General features: G+C 39.6%; 1 protein-coding gene across 3 annotated transcripts in view; it reads left to right on the top strand.

The window, feature by feature from the left end:
- Window positions 1–367: 367 nt before the first annotated feature.
- The window catches only part of CAPN7 (calpain 7), a 35709-nt gene continuing 12384 nt past the window's right edge, over window positions 368–23692 (top strand). The window contains exons 1-14 of one of the 3 annotated variants that reach the window (XM_055805120.1): window positions 368–589; window positions 4877–4985; window positions 6936–7093; window positions 9305–9372; window positions 10492–10692; window positions 12189–12275; window positions 13151–13277; window positions 14022–14107; window positions 15076–15169; window positions 16791–16937; window positions 18327–18433; window positions 20006–20126; window positions 20368–20512; window positions 22167–22266. In XM_055805120.1, the coding sequence (XP_055661095.1) occupies window positions 488–589; window positions 4877–4985; window positions 6936–7093; window positions 9305–9372; window positions 10492–10692; window positions 12189–12275; window positions 13151–13277; window positions 14022–14107; window positions 15076–15169; window positions 16791–16937; window positions 18327–18433; window positions 20006–20126; window positions 20368–20512; window positions 22167–22266 (1652 nt within the window). In that variant the 5' untranslated portion in view covers window positions 368–487. Of the gene's footprint in view, window positions 590–4876; window positions 4986–6935; window positions 7135–9304; window positions 9373–10491; window positions 10693–12188; window positions 12276–13150; window positions 13278–14021; window positions 14108–15075; window positions 15170–16790; window positions 16938–18326; window positions 18434–20005; window positions 20127–20367; window positions 20513–22166; window positions 22267–23692 lie in introns of those variants that run through there. The other 2 variants (XM_055805119.1, XM_013303099.3) reach the window with 2 other exon arrangements.

Here is a 23692-nt window from a genome sequence, read left to right as displayed (position 1 = left end):
TCTGAGCCCCTCGCTCGCCCTCCCCTCAGCCGCCGCAGACAACCAAGTACGCGCCACGGGCACGGCACGGCACCGCCCCCTCCCCACCGCGCCTCGCGCTACACGCGCGCGCGCACTCGGCAAACCCGAGGAGCCCCGCCCTCCCAAGCGTGCCCGAGCACGCAGAACGCCACGGCCGCCCGCGCCCGGCAGGGGGCCGCCCACCCACGCCTCGAAAAAACCAACCTACACAACCCAAAACAACGCCCAGGGCGCATGCGCACTGCGCCCCCGCGGCTCGGGGCGGGGCGCGGCCGGCCTCGGGGCCGGGGCAGCTGCGGTCGGGGCAGGTGGGTGTGGCCAGAGGAGAACGCGTTTACGATGAGGGCGGGGCCAGTGGCCGTGGCTGGGCCGGGAAGGCGGAGGAAGCGGTCGGGCTGGTGGGGAGCCGGAGCGGGCTTGAGTGGGGGCGGCCACCGTCGGTGGTGGCACTGGGAGGGAGCCGGCCATGGATGCCACCACGCTGGAGCTGGACGCGGTGAAGTTCGCGCAGCTGGCGGTGCAGCGGGACCAGAGTGGGCGCTACCAGGAAGCGGTCTTCTACTACAAGGTACGGGGGGGCCGGCAGCGGCTGCCTCACTCAGGGCGCCGGCGTCCCCTTCCCCCGCGCCGCGGGTCGCCCTGAGACCTTCGAGCTACCGGTAGGTTTGCGATCCTCTCCTCAGCCCCCGGAGGGCCGGGGGAGGGAGGGGTGGCCTGCTGCGGCCCGTCTCGGCCCGGCCTGGCCCGGCCTTGCCCAGCCGGCGGGGAGAGGTGCCCCTGGTCAGCGCCGCCTCAGCCGCTGCCCTCCCCTGGCGGGTGCGCCCCGGAGCCGACACCGCTGCCTGGTCTTCGGGAAGACATGCCGGTTCCAGCCGAGAAGAAAGTGGGAGGCCGGGCGGGCGCCTCGAAAGTTTGTCCGTCTCCGGAGGAGCAGCGTCCTTCAGGGCAGGTTGCGAAATGCCTTTTCCCTACGTTTTATTTTTAGGTGGGAACAAGCACTGCCCGTGCGCTGCTGTTTCCTGACGGGCTTTAGGGGTAGCGGTGCAGCTGCCGTGCTTGAGAAGTGGGTATGGGCACTTCTTGCAGCAGCTGGAAGCACCACTTCGGTGCTTACCGGGAAGCTTCGTCGTAACCTGGCTATAAACGCCCTGCCCTGCCCCGCTGGTTCCCCGCCTTCGTTCCTGCCCTCTCCCCTACCCCCGCCGGGCCGAAAGACTGTTCAGCTTTATGTTGGAAATGTAAGCGCGGAGCTTTTGGCGGAACTGCAAGTGGGCACACTGCAGCTCTTGAGTGTGCAGCTGGAAACAACTCAGTTGTATAATCAGTCATCAACTAAGTGGAGAAGTATGTGGTGAAATTCGGGATGCTCAGCAGTAAGCTAGCTTTACATAGCACGCTACCAGTAACATGTTTTTAAACACATGTGAATATGCTTTCTATTAGGGATCTGATCTTATTATATCAATACAGCTTCAGGTTGGTGTGATTAAGTCGGTTCAGTGTCTTGCTCAACATCTATAGACTTACTACTGCTATTTAGTGGCTTCTGTGCAAGCATTATGCATTTTTCACCTGTGTAAGTTTTCTCATTTTGTTGGATTTATGTTTTGCAAAGTTAGGTTAAAGTTCCATATCCCGCTAGCTTTACTTCTGACTTGCAGTGGAGGGATTTCTTTGATGCCTATGCTTTTCCTTGGTGCAGTATTCTTTCCATGTATTCCGTTATTCTGTTGAAGTAATTAGCTTCCATTAACTTGCTAAAGAGATCTGTAGTTAGCCTTTTAGTTGATGAGTACTAGATGTCTTTGATATGTGTAAAAAGCATAGTGCTGTCATGGTTGCCTATGCATCTAAATGTGAAAGGACATGATGAGGAGTATTTTTTTTTTTTTTTAACCTGATTGTTAATGTAGGGTGAGCTAAGTTTGTATACATAAAGCATATAATGCAAAAGTTAATGCTGATAAGCTCTGTGTTTGTCAGCAACAGTGTGTCTACATGGTCTGCTAGCTAGGTGCAGTACTTCTTTATTGCACGTTTCTCAGTATACCTGGAAGAAATTATAAAGTGCTCTTCAGAAGAAAACCATCTTTTTGTGCAAATAATCACTCTTGTATGCTTTTGTATGGTGTATGGAAAAATCTTTCACTTGTTGCATGTGGGTGATACTCTTCCTAAGTGCAAAAATGCATCCCTGGCTGTCTTGGTGCACTTCAAGCTACATGTGACAAAGAATATAATCTAGACAATGTTTTCTGTATGCAAAAGCTAGGCCACAGAGAAGCAGAATTATAGGCACTGTTACGTGTTAGGAAAATGTTGAATCACAACAGCAGCTAAGACTTTTGGTATTCACACAGGTGACTCTTGGCAATCCAAGAATAGGTATTGATTCTTCTGTCAGATTATATGTGACAGTGTTGGTCTTCAGGAGTTGTGATCAGGAGGAATGCGAGCAAACTCAGCAGATACCATTAAAGCAGAATTCTTTGTGTATGATTTAGCCCAGATAGGTTTGACTTTCCGGATGTTGCCTGAAGAATCACTGTCCATGTTAGATTAAACAAGAGTAGTTACAAAATATCATCTAGTATTTTGAGGGTACTTCATGCATTTTGTTTGGACAGTGCAGATAATAAGCTCTGGCCTGTCAGCAACTTTTATCAACTGCTCTAAGCAGTTCAGAGCCCACAGGTACAATTACTAAGCATGTGGAAAAGCTCAGGTACTGAAATGGATTCTGCAAGAACTGGTCCTAAAGGATGAAGCCTGGGAAATGCTACAGTTTGTTGCTGGTAAAGACCAGATGGACCTGTCTGAGTGGAGCTCCTATGGCTAGCAAGTGCTGTTTGCTTTCAGCTTTGTGTAACTTTGATAGATCCCTGTTGGAGGGCTGCGTGTGAACCAGCTTAGGGTAACTTGCTAATGGTGCTCTACAGAAATGTCAGAAACATTTGGGCACCTGAAGACTTGTTTAGTTTGGCTGTTGACCAGCAGTTAACGACTTGCAAACTCATGATGAGTGGTTAGCTTAGTGTGACTGTGGCACACTACTCATGCCAAATAATAGTAGTGGCATTGAAGAGATCATAAATACTAACTCTGAATTGCATATTCATCTTGTCACTGGAAACAGTTGATGTGCTGGCTCTGCAGACAGTTGGCCAACTGCTTCAGTCCTTTAGAGGCTTAATTTATGAAAGACTGTTTTCATTTATGTTTACATCTTAAAACCAGGCAAAACAGTTGTGCTTGAAATCACAGAGACAGTGTCAATTATACGTTGGGTTTGCAGCACTGGTTTGGAAATCCACATTTGTTCTTTACATCATATGTAGACAACTTACTGTTACGATACAGCACCTGTTTCGTCAGTCTGTAGTTGTGGTATGTCACAGACAGATACATGCATCCTTTGAGCAGTTATCTGTAGTGTGCTTTTTTTTTCCCCTCACAGAAAACAGTAAAAAGGATGCTAGATCTTAATGGTAGTTAATTGCTATATATCTAAATGGAACAATATTTCTGTTTGCCTTTCTCTTGCTGTGGATGCCTTATGTGATGTGATATGGTGATGGATGTTGACAGGGAGTATGTAGTAATTGGTTCTGTGATGCACGTCAGTGAAAACTTATTGTAATAACAAGTGCAGGCTGTATCAGGACACGTTTTTAGCTCGGGCAAACTAGGCAGGTATGTATGGTAGAAAAGTGCTAAATTTGACAAAAGTCATAGCCAGAGGGTAATTTGTGTGCTTTATGGCCATGTCCTTACCCTATGCAGAGCAGCCCCTCTGAGCACCATCTTTGTGGAGCAGCTCTCTAGTTACTGTTCTTCTTCCTATATACTCAGCCTGCTAAGTGATTTGCCTCCTCTCTTCCATTGCTGCTGGGAAGAGGAGCACTGTCACAAAAGCGTGGGTTTTTTGGTGGGTTTTTTTGTGCCAATAATGAGGACAAAATAAGGTTTTTATCCTCATTTTTGAGAGTGACAAATTTCAGTTCTCCATATGCTTCTGAGACTGTATTAACTCTGTTTGTTGCAGCCCTGCTGAACCTTACATATTTTTCATAAATTTAGTGAATGGATAGACAGCTTATGCAGCTGAAGGGATTTTTTCTTAATAGATTTGTGCAGTATGGAAAAAGCCTTGATGCAGATAACATACTGTGATTCTGACCTGAAGGCCTACGCTCTGTCCTGGAAGTAGACTTTCATCAATATCTAGTGTTTTGTGTGCCCAAAAACATTTAAAAAAACCAAAGCTTGAGGAGCTAGGAAACTTTAAATTTGCAGACTTTCCAGATTTGATAGCTTTATGTGAGTCATACTGAAAGAAGAGACTTTCTAAACCAAAACTTGATGCATTTGATTTTGAAAAGCTTTTATATTGGTTTACTTTCATTATTATTAGATTAAATGCAAATAGCTTGTGAGCAGCTTATTTATTTTTCTAACCTTAAATCCACAACTTTAAAAATAAAAGGCAGTTTGTGGCTTGTAAGCTCTACTTCACTGATTTCAGTGCATGTTTGAAAAAATTTACTTAAAATCTCCTAATTCCATGCATATGATACAGGCAGGCCTAAGATCTGGCCTTGTGGAACCTCTGAAAGTGTGGTGGTTTTTTTTAGTCTTATACGTTCTCTCATGTTTGAGAAATTGAACATGGTCTCATTTATAACTTTGAACTTACTCTTCACAGCAGAATTTCCTTGGAGCCACTGTGTCTTTTTGCAGATGTAGGGGCTTGCTTGCTTTCATGCAGCTCACGGCTGCTGTAGGCCATCTGTTTATGGAAAGTAATTTTCTAGGCAACGAACATTAACTTTGTCTCAAAATCTTCTCCCTGCAGGAAGCTGCACAAGCCTTGATTTATGCTGGGATGGCAGGGTCCAACTTGGAAAATATTCAAGAAAAAATAAATGAGTACTTGGAGAGAGTTCAAGCTCTCCATTCAGCAGGTGGGTAAGGAGCTTTCTAATTAAACATCTGCTTAAATTAATTGAGTGGAAAACCTTTCGGTGCTGTGAAATATGTATCAGTGATGTTTGCTTTGGGTTTCATTATTCTAATTTTCTTGTCCTTTGTGAACGACCACATATACAATGAGCACATCAGTGCTTTGAATTCTGATACATCAGAAATAAAGCAGAGACTTACTTTCTGAGGACTTGGGTGTGGATATTCTTTTCTTTTAAATATTCTTGGGAACCACATCTGCAGAGAAAACCTGAGAAAGTAATTAAATATAGCAACAAAAATTGATCGGGGACAAATCAAAACTTGCATCAAAGCCTCAGCTGCATGGTAGATTTGAAGCAAGTGGATACTTATGTAGAATTACTAACTTTTGAGAGAGCAAAAGAGCTTTTTGCTTTCATTAGGATTTCCTTGTTTGATCTGGTTTTAGTGTTTGTGCTTAGACCAAAATCTCAAATTTTTGCACACCTGCAATTCTCAGTTAGAATCATAGAATCATTTGGCCAGAAAGGGACTTTGGTATGTCTATAGACAACTCCCCTGCTCAAAGCAGGGTGGACGCTCATTTTTGGACCAGGTTGGTCAGGTCCTGAGAACACATGAGGACAGAAATTCCCCAGTGCCTCTGGGTGCAGTTGTCTTTCTAGTGTTGGTTGGGTTTTTAAATATATCTAGTTGGATTCTCCCCTGTTTCCATTCATAGCCACTGGCTCTCAGAATCACAGAATGGTCAGGGTTGGAAGGGACCTCTGGAGATCATCTATTCCAGCTCCCTGCTAAAGCAGATTCACCTGGATCAGACTGCACAGTGTCACATCCAGGCAGGTTTTGAATGCCTCCAGAGGAGACTCCAAAACTTCTCTGGGCAGCCTGTGCCAGGGCTCTCTTACCCTCAAGGTAAAGAAGTTTTTTCCTTACATTCAGATGGAACTTCCCACATTACAGTTTGTGCCCATCGGCCCTTGTCCTATCACTGGGCACCACTGAAAAGAGCCTGGCCCCCTCCTCTTGTTACTCACCCCTAAGATATTTGTATGCATCAGTAGGATCCCCTGTCAGTCCTCTCTTCTCCAGGCTGAACAGGCCCAGCTCCCTCAGACTTCCCTCATTGGGGAGATGCTCCAGTCCCCTCATCCTCTTTGTAGCCTCCGCTGGACCCTCTCCAGTAGTTCCCTGTCTCTCTTGAACTGGGGAGCCCAGAACTGGACACAGCACTCCAGATGGGGCCTCACCAGGATAGAGCAGAGGGGGAGGATCCCCTCCCTCGACCTGCTGGCTATGCTCCTACTGATGCACCCCAGGATCCCACTGGCCTTCTTGGCCACAGGGCACACTGCTAGCCCACGGGCAACTTGCCATCCACCAGGACTCCCAGGTCCTTCACAGAGCTGTACCCTGTGGGGTGTTTGTCCTAGACACCAGGTGTAGCATTTATCCTGTTTGAATTCCCTGAGGTTCCTGTCAGCCCATTGCTTTAGCATGTCTGTGTCCTTGAGTGGATTGGTTTGGTGGGGTCTGCAACCTTTATGAAGGTGCAGTCCATCTTTTCCTTCAGGTCATTAATAAAGGTTTTAAATGACATAGGCACCTGAGGAACTTGTATTTTACCGTAGGTGGTGTGTTTTCACAGGTGATGCAAAATTTTACATAATTAAACATCTTTGTTAGTGTAGTATGAAAGAGACTTTATTTACATTATTTGGCATGTGAAATACCCTGAGAGTGTACCTCTGCTTTGTGGCCTGGGATTGGGGGTGGTATTTTATTGTCCTTGCAACGATGTTTTTGGCAAAGTTTAGAAACATTTTGGTTTCCAGCCAAGAAGTAGATATTACCTCTCTGATTAGAACTGCTGGTGTTTCAGTAGCGTGTTAAGGATGTTTTTACGTGTCTGCTGCTGTAGAAAGCTAAATACTTTCTTTTTCATTTAGTTCAGCCACAGAACACAGACCCTCTGAAGTCAAAACAACAGTTGGACTTGGAGCGTGCTCACTTCCTAGTTACACAGGCTTTTGATGAAGATGATAAAGGCAATGCAGAAGAAGCTATAGAGTTGTACACAGAAGCGGTGGAACTCTGTTTGAAAACAGTATGTTAAGCTACAGGTTAACTTGGTAGAATTATGTGATGGTAAGAAATTCTTCCATTTACACGAGTGACTGACCCTTAAAGGCTGGCTTAAAAATGGAGTACCTGTATTTCTAAAAACTATTTTAAAATCTTTTTTTCACTTTTTTTTTTAGTCTTTCTTCCTGTCTTTGTTATGTTGCTATTCAACACTGTAAATTTGAGGGGACTTGTGATTTATATGTTTTTTCCTCAATTGGGTTATACTAAAAAACAGAAATGTTCTGGAACTTCTTTCATGTTAATTTTTGCACTGGAGCGAATGCAACATTAAAACAGAAATTAAACACAGTTAAAACTGAAGATAACTTCCAATGTGTCAGCTGTATCACTTTCTGAGTACATTAAGGGAAGCAGTTAAAGGAAAATCTTTGTAAAACTTTCTGAAAATGTAATGGTCTACTGATGCTAAAACTAGTAAAAATACTACTTGATTACTCAGTGCCTAAGATGAAGGTTATTATGAGTGAATTCAGTTCACACTGAAATCAATGGTAAGAATGAATTGGCCATTACATAAATGCTGGAGAATATAATTACAGGTACTGCTTTTTTCCCCCTTAAGTCCAGTTGCCTTAACTAACTTATTACAGGAAGAGCTCACCATCATAATGTAACTCCACCAAGTCTGTTTTTCTTTGTCCCCTCTTTTCCCTTTTTATAATGTAAATATATGTGGGTTGTTGGGAGGGGTATGTTGCTTTTGCTACATGGTACAGTGAAATCTCTAAATTCTGTAGACTGGTTGGGTTTTTATTTTGTAAGTTAAAAAACCCTGGCAATACAGTGTAACCAGATCAAGAGTTAGCAGAATTGCTCTAGTTTTTCCACTTGAGCTGTTGGAGCAGAACATTCTCAGTCTCTTACCTAAAACTTAATGTGACAGTATACAGTGTTTTCTCTGGTGTGTTTCTCTTTCTGTTGTGTCCGTGCATGCAAATATTACTTATGTATATTGAAATTACTCAGGAATTATTTCATATTAACAACTGCTTTTATCAGGCGTTTCATTAGGTACAGATACTGCTGAAGTTTCTTTTAATCTTGAGTAGCATATTATTTTGTTGAGAGGCCTGTAGGCTTTGTCCTTTGGGGTGATCGAAAAGTACCTTCTTCTTTCCAGGGTGAAAGAAGATTGAAGGAACTCTTCTATCTTGAAGCTTTACTTCTTTCTCCTCAATATATTCATGTGGAGAGATTTGTTTCTTCCTTACCCTTGAAGTACTCGGAACAGCCGTTCCTCCTCTTCTATAGCTGACTCTTAGATGAGTGTGCTGGTGTTCCATCTCCACTACTTACTTTCATACAACTGTCAAGTCTTTTCTACCAGGAACTCAAAAGTGTAATTTGTATTTACAAATAAAATGAAAATAGAGGGTGTTTCTAGTTCTGTTTCTTGGGACCGTATGTAGCTTGCCTTTTTGTTTCCCCAGTTGACCTAGCCGACCTCGGAGAACTGGTCAAGGTACAGAGCTAGAACCTGAAACCTGCTTGTAGGTGTCACAGGAGAAGCTGCACCTCGTGTTGTGGTTCTTGAAGGTTATTTAGTTGCAGTAGCATGCTTCATCTGTAAGAAAAACAAAAGCATAAACTGTCATAGTTGACCTCCCAACTGGGAGCAGATGTTAGCAATATGGTTACCTTTTTTTGTGCCCTGTCTTAGATTATTTTATGCCTTAAATGTGCAAAAAAAATTTTTTTTTAACTTGCAAGCAGTCTTGTTTGTTTGTATTTTATGAAAGTGTAAATATTCACAAATTTTTTTTCCTTACAGTGATTATTTTTTACTTGTTTGGGGAAAAGAATTGGAACACATCTAAGCTCATTAGTATATATAAATTTGGTTTTGTCATCTTTCTGCCCATAGTTCTTTAATATGGATAATTTTTCTGGCAGATTTTTTGTATATACAGTGTTTTCCATGCTGAAGAATTTTAGATACTGTTTCTGTTATATGAACATTCACTACCACAGCAAAATGATACTCACTTACTTAGTATGTTTTTTTATGCTGAGGTTTAAAAAACCCAAACATTTCTTCATTTCAAAAGAGAATTGAAAAAAAAGCTAGTTGCTGTTTGTGTAATTTAAGCTCAGTTTGTCAAATTCTACAGTTACATTAAAACTGCAGGTTTACTTGATGTGTAGCTTTTTCTTTTGTTTTGCATTTAAGGCTACTGAAACTTCAGAAGCAGGCCTCCAGTCAAAGCTGAAACAGTTGGCTCGACAAGCACTGGATAGGTGAGTATGGTTAATGTTAGCAGATGTACTTGTCAGGTCTAAGTGCGCTCTCTGAATTGATTCTCAATCTAGCATGTCTGTTCTGTACTGCAAAGAATATGGATTCTGGGTAGACCTAGCTCCTGTAGAGTTCTCCTTGGAAACAGCTGCCAGCTGCTATACTGCTGAATGTAGCAGCTGTTATGCCAGCCTTCTGGGAATCTTGGACATGCAGAAATAGGAAAGGACTGTGTATTTGTTAGTACCAATGCACTACTTCAGTCTTCAGAGATTTCAACTACAGTTTTTGGTTTCTATAACAACACTGAGTTCAGGCCAGCATGAAGTCAGGATGTCAGAGTCCCTTCATAAGGAAGACAGGTTGGAAACTGGCTAATAATTGACAGTAGTAATCTAATTTTATAGGTAGATCTAGTGGAGTGGAGTCATTATCTGAAACAAGTTACACAATGGTAAGTTCAGCGTAACTCTTTTTTTAATCAGCTGTATGATGGTGAATAAAAGACTGTGTTGGGCTAAGTTTCAGAAAGCTGTTTTTCAGCACTTTTCTCCCTGTGTTCAAAAAAGCCACAACAAACCAACCCATATTTTGCATGTGTGTGCCTATCTAGCAACTTAATGCACAACAACAAAATATGGCTCCTGAATGAATACACAGTCTTCAAGCAGTTGAAATGCTGGGCTGTGAGAATGCTGGTGGGTTTTTACTGCTATTGTAGTGGCTAGACAAATTAAATCCTGAAGGTGTGAGAGGACACAAATCAGTTTTCTCTTTCTGTGTTTCAGTGGTCTTGTTCTGAGGTTCCAGACACTTAATCGACACTTACACAAATTCTCTTATTAGCATAATGTAAAGGCAACAAAAATCTAATGAGTTCTGCCAGAAGTAGCTTATATATGAGTTGGAAATGCTATATTTTAATTGATTTTAGAGCAGGAAAAATAAAGGAATACTGGCATAAGAATTTTTTTTTTCCTAGGAAAAGAGGTGTTGGTCATCTTGGGTATTTGTTCATTCCATTTAATATATGTGGAAACATGAACTGTGTAAACCAATAGTTGAACCATAACTATATTTTTATCATTGTTGTAAATGAAATGCATTTTTATTTGCTTTAGAGCAGAGGCACTGAAGGAATCTGTGTCAAAGTCATCGCAGAAGGAGAAGTCAACTGCAGCTAAACCAAATCAGCCAGTCAGAACCTTCTTTCCACTGGGACCTGATTTTTCTTTAAATGATAAACCACAGACAATCAGAGCAGTACAAGCTAGTGAATCTCATGGTCAGAGATACACCGTGCAGGAGATTGAAGTACTCAGGTGGGTTGAAGACTAGTTTTTTCAAAATGTTACCATTTGTGCTCACATCCTTTGTGCATCTTACACAGTAGATTGAAACAGCTGAAGCATGAGATGTAGAAACAGAGGGCTGGAAAACTCTCTCTTACAAAAGCCATTGCTAGTTTTACCTACACATTAATAAATTATGTTCTCTGTGTACGCGATTAGTGGCTTTTATTCACAGATCATGCTTTCTAGTCTGTGTTTAGAACACACTTCCTTGTAACTCACTGCCAGGATTATTTTTCATAGCCTTATTATTATGTTATATATAACCTATATGATAGAGTTCATGAAAGACCTGGCTCTGAGCAGCCAAGGTACAAAGATGGTTTTGTAGATCGTGCAGTTATAATTCATTGTAGTGAATGACTGTAGGATTGTACGTGACTGTGAAGGACTGCAGTGTAGAACTGTGACTTCTGTTGTATCCAGTTCCTTTTGCTTTGATTTTATTATAGGTGGAATGAACTACAAATAATTCATAAAACTTTTAGCCTAAATTGTGAATTTTGAAAACTATCAAATATGTCTTAAAAAAAAAAAAAGCATTGCCTGATAGATGTTTTAACCTTCCTCTTCCTCCTCATGCAATAAAAAAGATTATGATAGAGGTGGTGCTCAACACTGCCCACTGCCCAGGATTTTATCATCAAACACTTAGTCTGCCTGTTAATTTTAGGGGACTTAAAGGGACTGAGGATATGGTCATGAAGATAGAAATGTACACGTGTTGGAAAAGCTGCAAAGCAATGAGAATTACCTTATTTACTTTTTTTCCTCTGCTATTGCCTGTACAGTGGATGTTTCTGGTTTTGTGGATGGTTTGGGATTTTTGGTTGATTTTGGTTTTTTTGTTGTTGGCTCAGTCTTGCAAGAGAACCTCAAGTTGTTTCATATCTTTAATCATAACTTGATTTAAAAGTATTTCATGTACCTTTTTCAGTTAACTCCTTGTTTGAAACCTAAATTACATTTGCATTTAAATAAAATTCTCGTTTCTCTTTAGTTAAGTGTCCTCATTAACACTTGCAGTATTTTTGTTGTTTGACAGTGTTCCAAAATACTGCCCCAGTTAGTTTAAATCTAAGCCTTGCTAATTGTTAATTGCTGTCAACTTATCCTAAGACTCTTTAATGAGAGTCTTAAGTGACTTAAATTCTGTTTAGACAAATGTAGTTTTTAAATGTGACTTCTAGAACTATGAAGAGGTTTGTGGATGATAATCATTTCTGTCCTGGTATGGTAGCTTGTCCACAGGTATGTACTTGCAGGATTAGTGACTGAGCCATCAAGTTCTGCACATTTTAAACCCAAATAAATACAGTGGTCGTTTCATTTTCAAGAGGTACTCATCTTGTTTCCAGAAGCACTGTGTCTTGTTAGTTGTTAAAAACAATTTTGTTGTTACCTTCTGGAACTTATTCTTTGAAAGATGATGGATAGGTTTGTAACTATGTTTTTATGACTTGCAGGAAAACTTCAAAAATTAATGGCATTGAATATGTACCTTTTATGAGTGTTGATCTGAGGGAACGTTTTGCCTTCCCTATGCCATTTTCGTAAGTGTGATTCAATTACTGAAGTTTATGTTTGGTTTTATTTCTAAAGCATTGCCATATTTGGTATTTCTATATTTTCTTCTTCAGGGTTTAAAGTTGTTTAAGTGGGTTTTTAAACATAATTCAGCCAGAGATATTTAATACTACCATTTCCTTCTTCCAGTCAGATTTTAAAACTTTGATGTAAGCTGATTCTGTTCTGCAGTGCTTTTGCAGTTTTCTTCAGGCCTATAAGGACATCATTAGATTTGGCTTTTTGGAGTATTGTGCTGGGCTGGCAAGTTCTGTCCAGTTCCTGATTCTACTACATGCTAATGAGTTTAGCTCCCTCTGCCTCAGTTAACCTGTAAAATGAAGGCAATAGACATTTCCTCTGTTCTGAGGAAGAGGTATATGTAACGGCTAGACCTTCATTTATGAGCAATATGTTAAGATTGCATAGTCATAAAAGTCAAAGACACTTGGGGTTTTGTTGTTTGATGGCTTGGGTTTTGTGGGTGTTTTCCAGTTTTCTGCTAAAGGCTAGCAAGACAAGCCTTGATATTTTCAGAACTGAAGAGACATTTTATTACTAGTTCATATTGAAATAAAGTGAAGAATTTGAGTTTTTGCTGGTGTAGATGCCTTCATCAAATTCCATTCTCCTGTTCAGTCCTGTATGAAGGAAGCCCTTGGGTTTTATTTCATGTTTTTAATGTTTTTATTTTTTTCCCTAAAAATCACAAACTTAGCAGTAGTGTTCTTTGAAATTGTTTTACAACTCTGTATACAAAGCCATGTAATTTTGCACCATCAATCAAACATATGTAGGAGTGGACATACTTTTCTAAACTGCTATTGATTTATTTCTACTTTTTTTTCTCTCTTAAATCTAGTGATAAATACGGGAAGTTACCGTTATCCCCCAAACAGAAAGCTATGTTTGCCAAGTGGGTGCGACCAGATGATATAACAAATAACCCTACGATGATTTATACTGTATCAAGTTTCAGCATAAAGCAGGTAAATTGTTCCTGAAGAGAAATGTGTGCTGCTAGCAGTTTCTTGCAGGGGACCTCATTGTTCAAAAAGGAATCTCCAAATGTGAGAGTGCTTTCCTTGGTTTTTATGAGATTAAATGAATAAAAAGTATCACTTCAGATTTCCTTGCATTTTCTAGCCATGAGAGTAGAGAGGTGTGTTAGCAGTAGGAGAATCAGAATCTGAATTCCAGTTGAAAATCTTGTTTTCCAGAAATAGCGGTAAGGTTAGTATGAAAAACAGCAAGGTGTACTCTGCAGCAATTTGTTCACTTGATTTACTGCATGTAAAAAATAATGAGCAAGACTTCAAAATTTTTACTTGACTGGAGGCAGAATGACCCATTAACAATACTGGAAATGTCTTGCTTAGTGTTAAATTGCAGGTGGCCCAAGCTATTCCAAAATCAACAGTTGATTATGCTATTGGATATGGTTTATATTACACAGTGTTTTGGGGAGGAAGGAGGAAGTGTGAGTGAATGCTGAAGTACCTGCACTTGCCTCTCATTGTCGTTAATAATTGTAACTCCAGCTGGCTTTGTAGGGGCTTGATGTTGTGCAAGGAGATATTTCCTGCCTTTCTAGTAGTTACTTTGCTTCTGCATTGAGATCTTTCCCTTTTGAAGGGAATTGCTGACTGATGATTTTACTTCCTCTTTACACACCCCCTTTGTCTTTCGGTATCTATTAGTGCACGTCCTCACTGGTTTTCTTTTCTTCATAGACAATAGTGTCAGATTGTTCTTTCGTGGCATCACTAGCTATCAGTGCAGCATATGAAAGAAGATATAACAAAAAATTGATCACCAGGTAAGTAGCTGTTTCTAAGATCTTTTCAGACCTAATACTGCCAAGCTTTTGCAGTATGTTCTGTGACATTCGGACATAGTAAAAGCTATCATTTGTTTCACCTTCATCTCCTTGGGGCTGATGTGGCTTCAGCACTTCTGAGAGGGAAGCCAACTTTACATAGATATGTATACAAGCACTGGAGTCTTAACTTCAGATGTGCTTTGAGGAGTAATAAGTAATTTGAAAGGTTTAGTTTGGTTCTTAATAGAAATTTTACACATAATGCTTTTTAGATTTATTTTCCTCCTTTGCTGTGCCAACTGCTGTGGAACAGGTGGTCCCTCTTGCATCTAATTGTAGAATTAATGTTAACAACACTAACTCTGTTCAGCTCAGCTGGGGTCCTGTAATAAATTTGGCATGGGTTTGGCAGACTGCCAGGAGGCTATTGCCAGACAGGTGTGTGAATGTCGTTCCTGGATTTTTTTTGTTTTAACCTATGCTCAATAGAACTGAACTTATATTCTTTTCAAGAGCCATGAGTTCTGGACTGTCTTCTTCAAATGTTTGACTTGTCATTCAGGCAAATACTGTATTTCTACTACAGATATGTAAGTATCTGTAATATAATAATAATAAATATATGTAAATATACTACAGGTATACAAAAGTAAATACCATTTGTTTAGTAGTAAGATAAATTTGCTTGTCTTACTGCTATTGGAGAAACAATTAGGTTACTTATGTTCTTTTTGTTACTGTATTAAGGAGAGAACTGGAGCAAGAGTGAAGCCTGAAAAAGAAAACCTATCTAAACATCATTGTCATTTTTATTGACTTTGAGCTGCTCTTTCACTAAAGATTCCATATTTATGTTCAGTGTAAATTCTAGAAACAGACTATGTTAATCCCACTTTTATTGTTATCAGTGTATGTACAGCCAAGCCATTTGTCACAATTTCCTTTTTTTTTTTTTTTTTTAACAGTATCATTTACCCTCAGAATAAGAAAGGAGAACCGGAATATAACCCATGTGGCAAATACATGGTGAAGCTTCATATCAATGGTGTACCTAGAAAGGTAAATGGTGTTGGGGAGACCTAATCCCGTTTCTGTTTAAGTCACGTTTTAAAGGCTTGGTCTGCTTCACTGTGAAGCTATGCTTACATAGCAAACACTTAAGATATGTTTTGTTGGAAAGCGTTTTTTATTGTTAAACCTTTTGAGATTCATTTTGGTTGTGAAGTATGTAACAGAATGCAGGTATTTCTTCTACAGACATTCATGAAAACAGCCTTATTCACATCAAATTTGTTTTAAAATCCTTATATTGCTTAAAAAAACTATGAAAACCATACAGGAACAAAATTATGCATCCCATATTTGTGAACAGGGTGTACAAGTAATCTACTTTTCCAGTCCATCTTAGAAGGGAAGTTACAGAACTAAAAAAGTACAGAGGGGGACATCCAGGAAGAGGGTAGACAGGGAATGACTGCAGAGGAATAACTCAAATGACCACGTTTTTTTAGTAAGAGAGGAGGTTCCTGAAGATTCATAGTAAACTTTGTAAACTCACAAGCAATTGCATTTTCTTTTCAGTGCAGTAAGTAAGGGCATAAAATAATGTATTTCTTCATATAGTATTTAACTGTAACACTGATTATTGCAGATCACAGTGACTGTTGAATGCTTATGTGCGTTTGAAAGTTGAGTGGTCATATTCATGGGGGTGGGGGAGTCAGAGGAAAATGCTTATTTTCCTCAGGCTATAAATTGCTAAGACATAACCTCTAGGTCGGGAAGTCCTTGAGCTGCAAAATTCCAGAATCTGAATGTTTCAGGGGAAGCATAATTTATGTGCTCACCTTGCTCTTAATACTCTTTCCAAAATACTTCCCAGTGGCTGCCTTTTGTTAGAATGAATGGCCGTTTGCTCTTCTATGAAAAGGATTATTAATTTGTACCCAGCTAGCACATCTTCTGGTCAAATCCTGTGTTGGTAGCCTGTATTGGTAACAGACTAATGCCAGTGTGAAGCTGAAACATTTGTTTTGGGGAGCTGTTTCAGACCACTACAAATAACTGCAGTAACAATCCGTAATAATGTCAAATATATTCTACTTAATTTAAAGAAGAAATACTAATACTGTCACAAATGCTGCTTTGGGTTGTTTTCACTTTCCAGAGAGAAGAAATTTAAATCTGGAGCTAGAGACTATGAAAGTCCTGTGGCACATAGTTTGTTTCCGTATAGATAAATAACACTATTTTTCTGCAGGCTACAAGCACAGTCCATGCTGTTTCCTGATTAGGTGAGGGATATTGTTAGGCTAGGCTTTACTTTCTATGCTGGTAATTACACTGAACTCTTCTGTGGCTACCTTTTATAATAGGTATTAGACAATTTCCAAGAGTCTGGTAGTATCATCCCCATTTTATGTAGGGGAAAGTGAGGCAGGTGATCATAGGTCACCCCAGTAGACCAGTGCCCAGTGCAAGTACGAGCTGGCAACAGAATTTCTTGTTCACTTGGGCAAACCACTGCAGGATTAATAGGGGTGTTCATACATGAGAGCAATGGTCAGGTCTGGCTGTGTCTGGGAAGCTGTACGTTAATGAGAGTTGGGTTTATTTTTCAAATGTTTCCAAAATACTTTATTAGCTTTATGATGATCTTTCATTTGTTTATTTCATACAGGTAATCATAGATGACCAGTTACCTGTTGATCATAGTGGGGAACTTCTCTGCTCTTACTCTAACAATAAGAATGAATTGTGGGTATCACTAATAGAAAAGGCTTACATGAAAGTCATGGGAGGATATGATTTTCCTGGATCGAATTCCGTAAGTACTAGATTATTTCTAAAAGGCAGAAATTCTGCTTAGATAATCTTGGGTCAAATAATTTTCCTTCTAGTGAAATCGAAGTGAATTGCTTGGGGAAATAGGGCAGTTTTTCCTCATTAGGTAGGGGAGTCAGCTAGGAAAGGAACAGGTTGGTCATTTAGTACATGTGTATAGAGGGAGCAAGCACTCTGATCTGTGCAAGTTTGTTCCACTCATGTAAATGAGTGTTGAATTCCTGTAATGTGGTTACTAAAGAAACAGTCATTATGCTGCACCTAAACTGACAAGCAAGTTGTTCTTTCAGAGGGGGACAGTTTACTGAAATGAGTAGCCTGCATAACTTTCATTCATTACTTAGGAAGCATTTCTGGTTTAAATTTCTAATTCTTTAAAGTATTATTTTAAAATATCTTTTATGTCCTAGTACTGTTTGCATTCTAGTTGATGTCTTGCTAATCACCTTCTTGGAGGGTATACTAGGTAATCATCGCCTTTTGAAAAGGGTTATGGAAAGAAATGTGCCTTTATGAGGGGTAAATATAGCATAAGTTTTTACGTATGTTCATGTCTGTGTTGGACTGCTTTGTTTTGGAGGACAGAAGCTGGTGAGAATACCTGTGGGTTTTTTTCCCCATTTTCATCCTTTAACTTGCTATCTGGAAAAACAGCTTGACTTGTGACAATCTCCACCCTTCCTGCTCCCCCTGCTTTCAACTGTATTACATCTTCCTTGTATAATCAGGGTTACTTACTGGCTGTGTTGTACTTCTAATTCCTCAAGTTCCTACCAACCAGTGCTGGTTATTGACACTTCAAGCATTTATAAGTCTCTGCTTTTGCTTTGAGGAGTACAAAGGAAAAGAAAAGGGAATAAGCAATTTTTCAAGGAGATGAAATGTGGAGATTAAAGTAGCTCTATGCGAATACGTGTCAGTGTCAGCTTTACCAAAAAAGAATAAAAAACCCAAACCCTGAGCCTTAGGAGTAAAACTTTAATTATTTAAAATGCATATATAATAGCAAGGTTCTTGCTTCTGAGTGCTTCTGAGACTATGCTTTAAAAGTCTGAGTCAATGAAATAGAGCACATCATAGAATTGAACGCAACTGATCACTTATGCTTCCATTGCTCTGAAATTCCAGTTTGTTTCATCAGTTCGCTTTCCAGCTTTAAGAGGCTATTTAGAAATTTTGCCCTGAGCTAATCAAAGAAGGTTTTGTGTGTTTATTTAATATAGTCTGTATCTTGAGCCTTTTATGTACAGAGCTGTAGTGTAGCTTGCATATGCTTAATTTCTTTCAAGGCACTCTTATAATTTGTGTACAGACATCATATGCTTATAGATGGATTTTCTATTCTGATTTCTTTTGAATCCTTGCATTTCAGAATATTGATCTCCATGCACTGACTGGTTGGATACCTGAAAGAATTGCTATGCACTCTGACAATCAAGCTTTCAATAAAGATAGTACTTTCAGAATGCTTTATCAGAGGTAAGCATTCTTCTTTCCTAAGTAATTAAAATGCTTGCTGTGTAATAGCTGTGTTACCACTGTAAAAGTAGTACAGTCAACACCAATTTTTCTATAGCATTTTGGTACTACTACAAATTGTGCTTTATCAAACTTCCATATGCCTTCTGGAAGGAGAAAAATTGAGGAATCAGTGGCTTTGATAGAACAAAAGAGTAAAACATTGTGGAATTTTGTTTGAGGTGATTTGGCTTCTTTACCTATTAAGAAAAAAAAAAAAGTCCATTTCTTGATGAAGAAAATAAAATGAAGAGTCAGGGAAGAGCAGCCTGGAACTAAAATACAAGTTCAATATGTTTGTAAAGTAAAAGGAAATGTGCTCTATGTTCCCACACAGTTTCCCAGAACTTTGGCATTGATCTGCTTCCCTTAGCAAGCAGATAAAAATACAGTATTTCTGATTATATCACAAGATCTTGATTATTATGCTCCATTAGTAAAACTCCTGGAAGAGCAGCAAGAGTGTATCAAAACTGCAATACTGATCTTCAGACCTACCATAGCAATTCTAGTTATGGTGAGAGATAGTCGTAACTCATACATGTCACCTAGCAAGTACTTTGATTTCTTTCTAAACAGTTTTGTGCAACCAGTTTCCTATGCATTTGTGCGTAGAAGAGGGGATATTCTGTTGAAGGGGGATATTCTGTTGACTGAAACATCTGCATTCATGGTAAAAGAGCATGACTCTTTCTGCAATGCTTTTTCGGTTGGTTAGGAGCTCTTAGTTCTCTCAACAACTTTTTCAAATGTTCCAGTGTTGCAGTTTTGGAGGTGTGACTCCAATTAGGATGAGATCTAGCAGTTATAGCTTCACTATTGTTCACCTGTGCTAGACTGAAAATGTGTTGATGCATAGTCCGGTGACTCTGGAAACTGTCTAGGGATGCTGAGTATGTTCTTGGATTTAAGCATGGGCTGGGAAACACGCTAGTGTGTTTTAACAATAATTGTTGCAAAATCAACAATTGCAATTTGGAACAATCGCAGAACTCTGTTTTGAGTTGACAAGTCAGACCCTGTAAGGCCTATGCTGGGGGGCAAACAACTTTAGTGTTAACATCTGTAGAAGTGTGAGCTTCTCATTATTCACATTTTGGGAAGCTTCTTCAGAATCCTGGGGGTGTGACAGAGCTGTTTAATTTGGTATAGACAGTGGTTGGCTAACTGTTGATGAAACCACATTTATGTTCAGCTGAAAGTCTATGATGAGTGTCTTTAAAAAGTGACAGAAATTGAAATTCGGGCTCATAAATGCTGATTTTTATTTACAAAAAATATGAAATTACAGAATTATATGAGAATAATAATTTTTCACTTAAAGCCTATACTTAGTGGAACTATTCTCTTTCAGTATTTATCTCAAGCTTTTTTCAGGAGTGATTTCAGCTGACAAAAACCCCGTATTCTGGTTTTTATAAAGCAGGGTCATGCTAATAGGCAGTGTAAAAACATATATTACAGTGTCTGGCAAATATTAGTTTGCAGCTTGCAAGATGTTCATTAAGCTATGTCTCGCCTCTTTTTGAACAGATTTCACAAGGGAGATGTCCTTATCACAACAGCAACAGGGGTGATGTCTGAAGAGGAAGGAGAAAAATGGGGTTTGGTTCCAACCCATGCATATGCCGTCTTGGATATAAGAGAATATAAGGTATCAAGGAAAACTGAAGATGTTTTCAGATGCTTGTTTGAAACCTGTTGCGATGGGTAGCTACCTATTTTTTTGCTCTAATGGCTAATATAATATTTTGTCTTGAGCTGCATTGGATGATTCCAGAAAGCTTAATGGTGCTGTATTTTCTTGAGCTATTGTTTCATATTCCTTGTTAATAAAAATACAAAAAAATAGCTTGACAAGATGAATCCAGCAATTTTATTTTGTATTTCTTTAGGGACTTAGATTTCTTCAGCTGAAAAATCCCTGGAGCCACTTACGTTGGAAGGGACGATACAGTGAAAATGACACAAGGAATTGGACCCCAGATTTACAAAAATACTTGAACTTTGATCCAAGAACAGCTCAGAAAATAGACAATGGTAATAAGGTTTAAAAAAAAAATACTATCTTTTCAGATAATATAGGTCTTTGTGGTGTATCCCTGCAGGAAGGTGGAAAAAAACACTTAAGCCCAAGGGGAGGGAGAGTAAAGCAAATACTAAAAACTAAATATCCCAAAAATTTTGAAAATGCTTGTGTATTTAAATCTGTTACTTCAGGTTTGTCTGGAGCTTCAGTAATCTGGACTGTTTAATGTATCTCAAATTCATTGACAAGAAATTACCTCCTTGCCTAAGCGTTGCTATTGCAGTATCTGGGCATGGGGGAGTTCTGTGCAAAGATAACATTCTTACAACAGGCCGTGTAATGCTGCCTTTTAATACAGGAATAGAGTTTTTGTGAGAGTTTTCCTCCAACGTTTGCAAATATGTGTCAGTATGCTTACTGTAATCAGTATTTAAATTAGTCTTGCCTGTGTTTGAGGTAAGTGGGGTTTTTCCCCTTGCATTACATTAGTGTATCTGTAAACAAATCTTTACGCACACTCTGTTTCTGGCTGTAAGAGCAGACTGAGATAGCCTTTGAGACAGTGGTGGTACTACTATGTCACTGTCCAGAGAAACCACTTGGAGTGATGCCCAGTTACTGCCTGTGTGTATCTGTGAGGAAGCCCTTCTGTTCAGTGACACTATTTTGACAACAATATGCATCCAAAGCCATTAAAATATACCATTTGTTGATAAGTCTCGTACAAATGCATAGGGAAAACTTGATTTAAGCATAAGAATAGCAGTCCTGGCTTTGTGACAGTTACAAGAGATTAGCTTGTTATTTATTTACAGATTCATTTAGTAAGGCATTTGTATCTGTAACACCTAGTAGTTAAAATTTGCATAAAATTAGGTTAGTAATTTTAAGGGAGTTTTTTCTTCTGACTGGATTTACACTCTGGTCTTTAGGTGTGTAGCTGTTATGACTGACTGCGTTATTATTCTTCTTAGTGCTGCAAGATATGCAACTGCCTGTGTCAGAGACTTAAATTACAAGGCTGTTACCTTTTGAGAGTTCATTTCGTTCAGGAATCTGTCACCTTGCAGGCATTGTTGTTGGCTGGAGCTGCAACTAAGGGAGCTATGGAGAATTAGAATAAATGCATGAAAATGTTGTAAAGATGAAGCAGATTCTGGGTGCCAGAGCAAGTTATGTAGGTGTTGGATGAAGTATCTTAGAGATACATTCAAACGTACTCACATGTTGACTGAATACTTAATTCTGCTGGATGACTGCTGAAGTAGGTTACTGAATTGGGGAAACCTGTTTGACTATATATTTTATTTAAAAAAAAATAAAAATTCAGAAGCCTAGGAAAGGGGAAGGCAGGTCAGAATCCCCTAGTGACATCTCTTTTAATACAACAGATTCTTTCATACCTCCTGTTTAGTGCTTAAGAATGAAAAGTGTTCTGACAGTTTCAGAGAGCCCTTGATGATGAGCAGAGAACTTGTTTTCTTTGTTTAACTTGTTTTAGGGGTTAAGTTTCAATTTAGAAATTTGGGCAATGCAGACATTACTACTAAGTTTTATAGAAAGGTTTGTTTATATAAGCTGTATCATTTGCCTGGAAAGAGACTTTTGAAAAACAAGTAAAATCAAGGTGTCTGGTAAGGAAACAGTAACAGCATTTCTTTTTAGGCATCTTCTGGATTGCCTGGGAGGACCTGTGCCAGTACTATGATGTTATTTATCTGAGTTGGAACCCAAGTCTTTTTAAAGAATCTACGTGTATTCACAGGTTGGTCCAAGAGATAAAACTTTGTGTCCATATCTCACTAAATGTTCTGATGTGGTGTTTCCTTCCTTCTGTTCTTCCTAGTTACAGCTGAAGAGGTTGAACTCCAAACAATGCTCACTTGAGCCTGACTTTATACTTCAAAATTCTCAGCCCAGGCTTTGTTTCTGACTGCTTCTGTAATGCTGTTGACACTCCAGTGACATTTGTGATGTTGCTGCAGACCTGAGGTTGTGTAACCAGATTCTGACCTCAGTCCCACATCTATCGGAACAGAAATCAAATTTTTGTGCAATCTATCTTTAAGCAGTGACCAGACAGTACGTGAGTGACCTAGTTTTTATTTGGAGTTTATTTCCCTGGCCAGTTGAAGCTGCAAGTTGTTTGTGTAGTGTTTTTTGCCTTTTTAGGGTGTGTTCACTGATGTCAGAGTAGCTTAAACTAATTCCATTTTTTATCAGTTGCAGTTATTGCAAGTAATCTTCCTTGCCTGTTGGGGTTTTTTTCTTTTTTTCTCCCCCGCCCCAAACATGATACCTGTCTCCTACGTAGTATCCATCACATTCAGTCTTTTTGTCACTCAGTTTGTGGATAAGTGTGTATATCAGTTCTGGAAAGCAAGGGTTTCTTTGTTTTTCTACTCTGCTATAGTGCACTTTGCTACTGTTTCTGCGGAGGTAAGGTAAGCTCTGCATAAGCTCCTTCATCCATAGTGCAACTGCTGAGCTAATCAGTAAAGGTTCATTCTATCTTTGTGTTCAAATTCTGTGGTGATGTAGCAAGATGAGGTAAGGTGTATGCTAATCTCAAAGCTCATCTACTGGTCTCTCTTTATATTATTAGTGATTGCCATACCTCTGTGTAGGGAAATGCCTAGCGCAGTGGCAACCACTGTAAAAAGTGGAGTAGTAATGATGATGATTTGAAGCTTAGTTTATAATACAGCCTTCCACACATGCGCTGTGTGGGAAAGTCAATGGGACTTACAAATAGCTTTATCCACTTCTGTTTCCAGCGTGCCATGCTTTGCGTTCAGTCATTGGCACTTTTTTTTTTTTTTTTTTTTTTCCCATGCTGTATTTTCCTTGTCTGGACAGTTCATGAGGTAGCAGGCAGATTTTGCAATAGGGTACTTCAAAGATCTTTTATCACTTCATGCAGGCACCCTTCCAATCATGGAAGAGATCAAATTTTAAAATTAAAATTACCTCAGTAAAAAACTGGAAGAAAAAAATTTGGCGAGGTTTTGAAGCTAATCATAGCTTATGTATGGATTTCTAGAGTTCCAGAAGCGTAGGTGTTTTTCACTTCATATTGGTGTATGCAGTCATGACTATAATTGGGTAGGCCAGGCTCCTTGAATGGTTCGGCTTTTTCTGTGCATTGTGTTGTTGTGGTCACCACACCAAACAGCCAAGCTGTTTGTATT

Source organism: Falco peregrinus, chromosome 5 (genome assembly GCF_023634155.1).
Source record: "Falco peregrinus isolate bFalPer1 chromosome 5, bFalPer1.pri, whole genome shotgun sequence".
Classification (NCBI taxonomy): Eukaryota; Metazoa; Chordata; class Aves; order Falconiformes; family Falconidae; genus Falco; species Falco peregrinus.
This window is presented reverse-complemented; position numbering and strand designations above follow the sequence as displayed.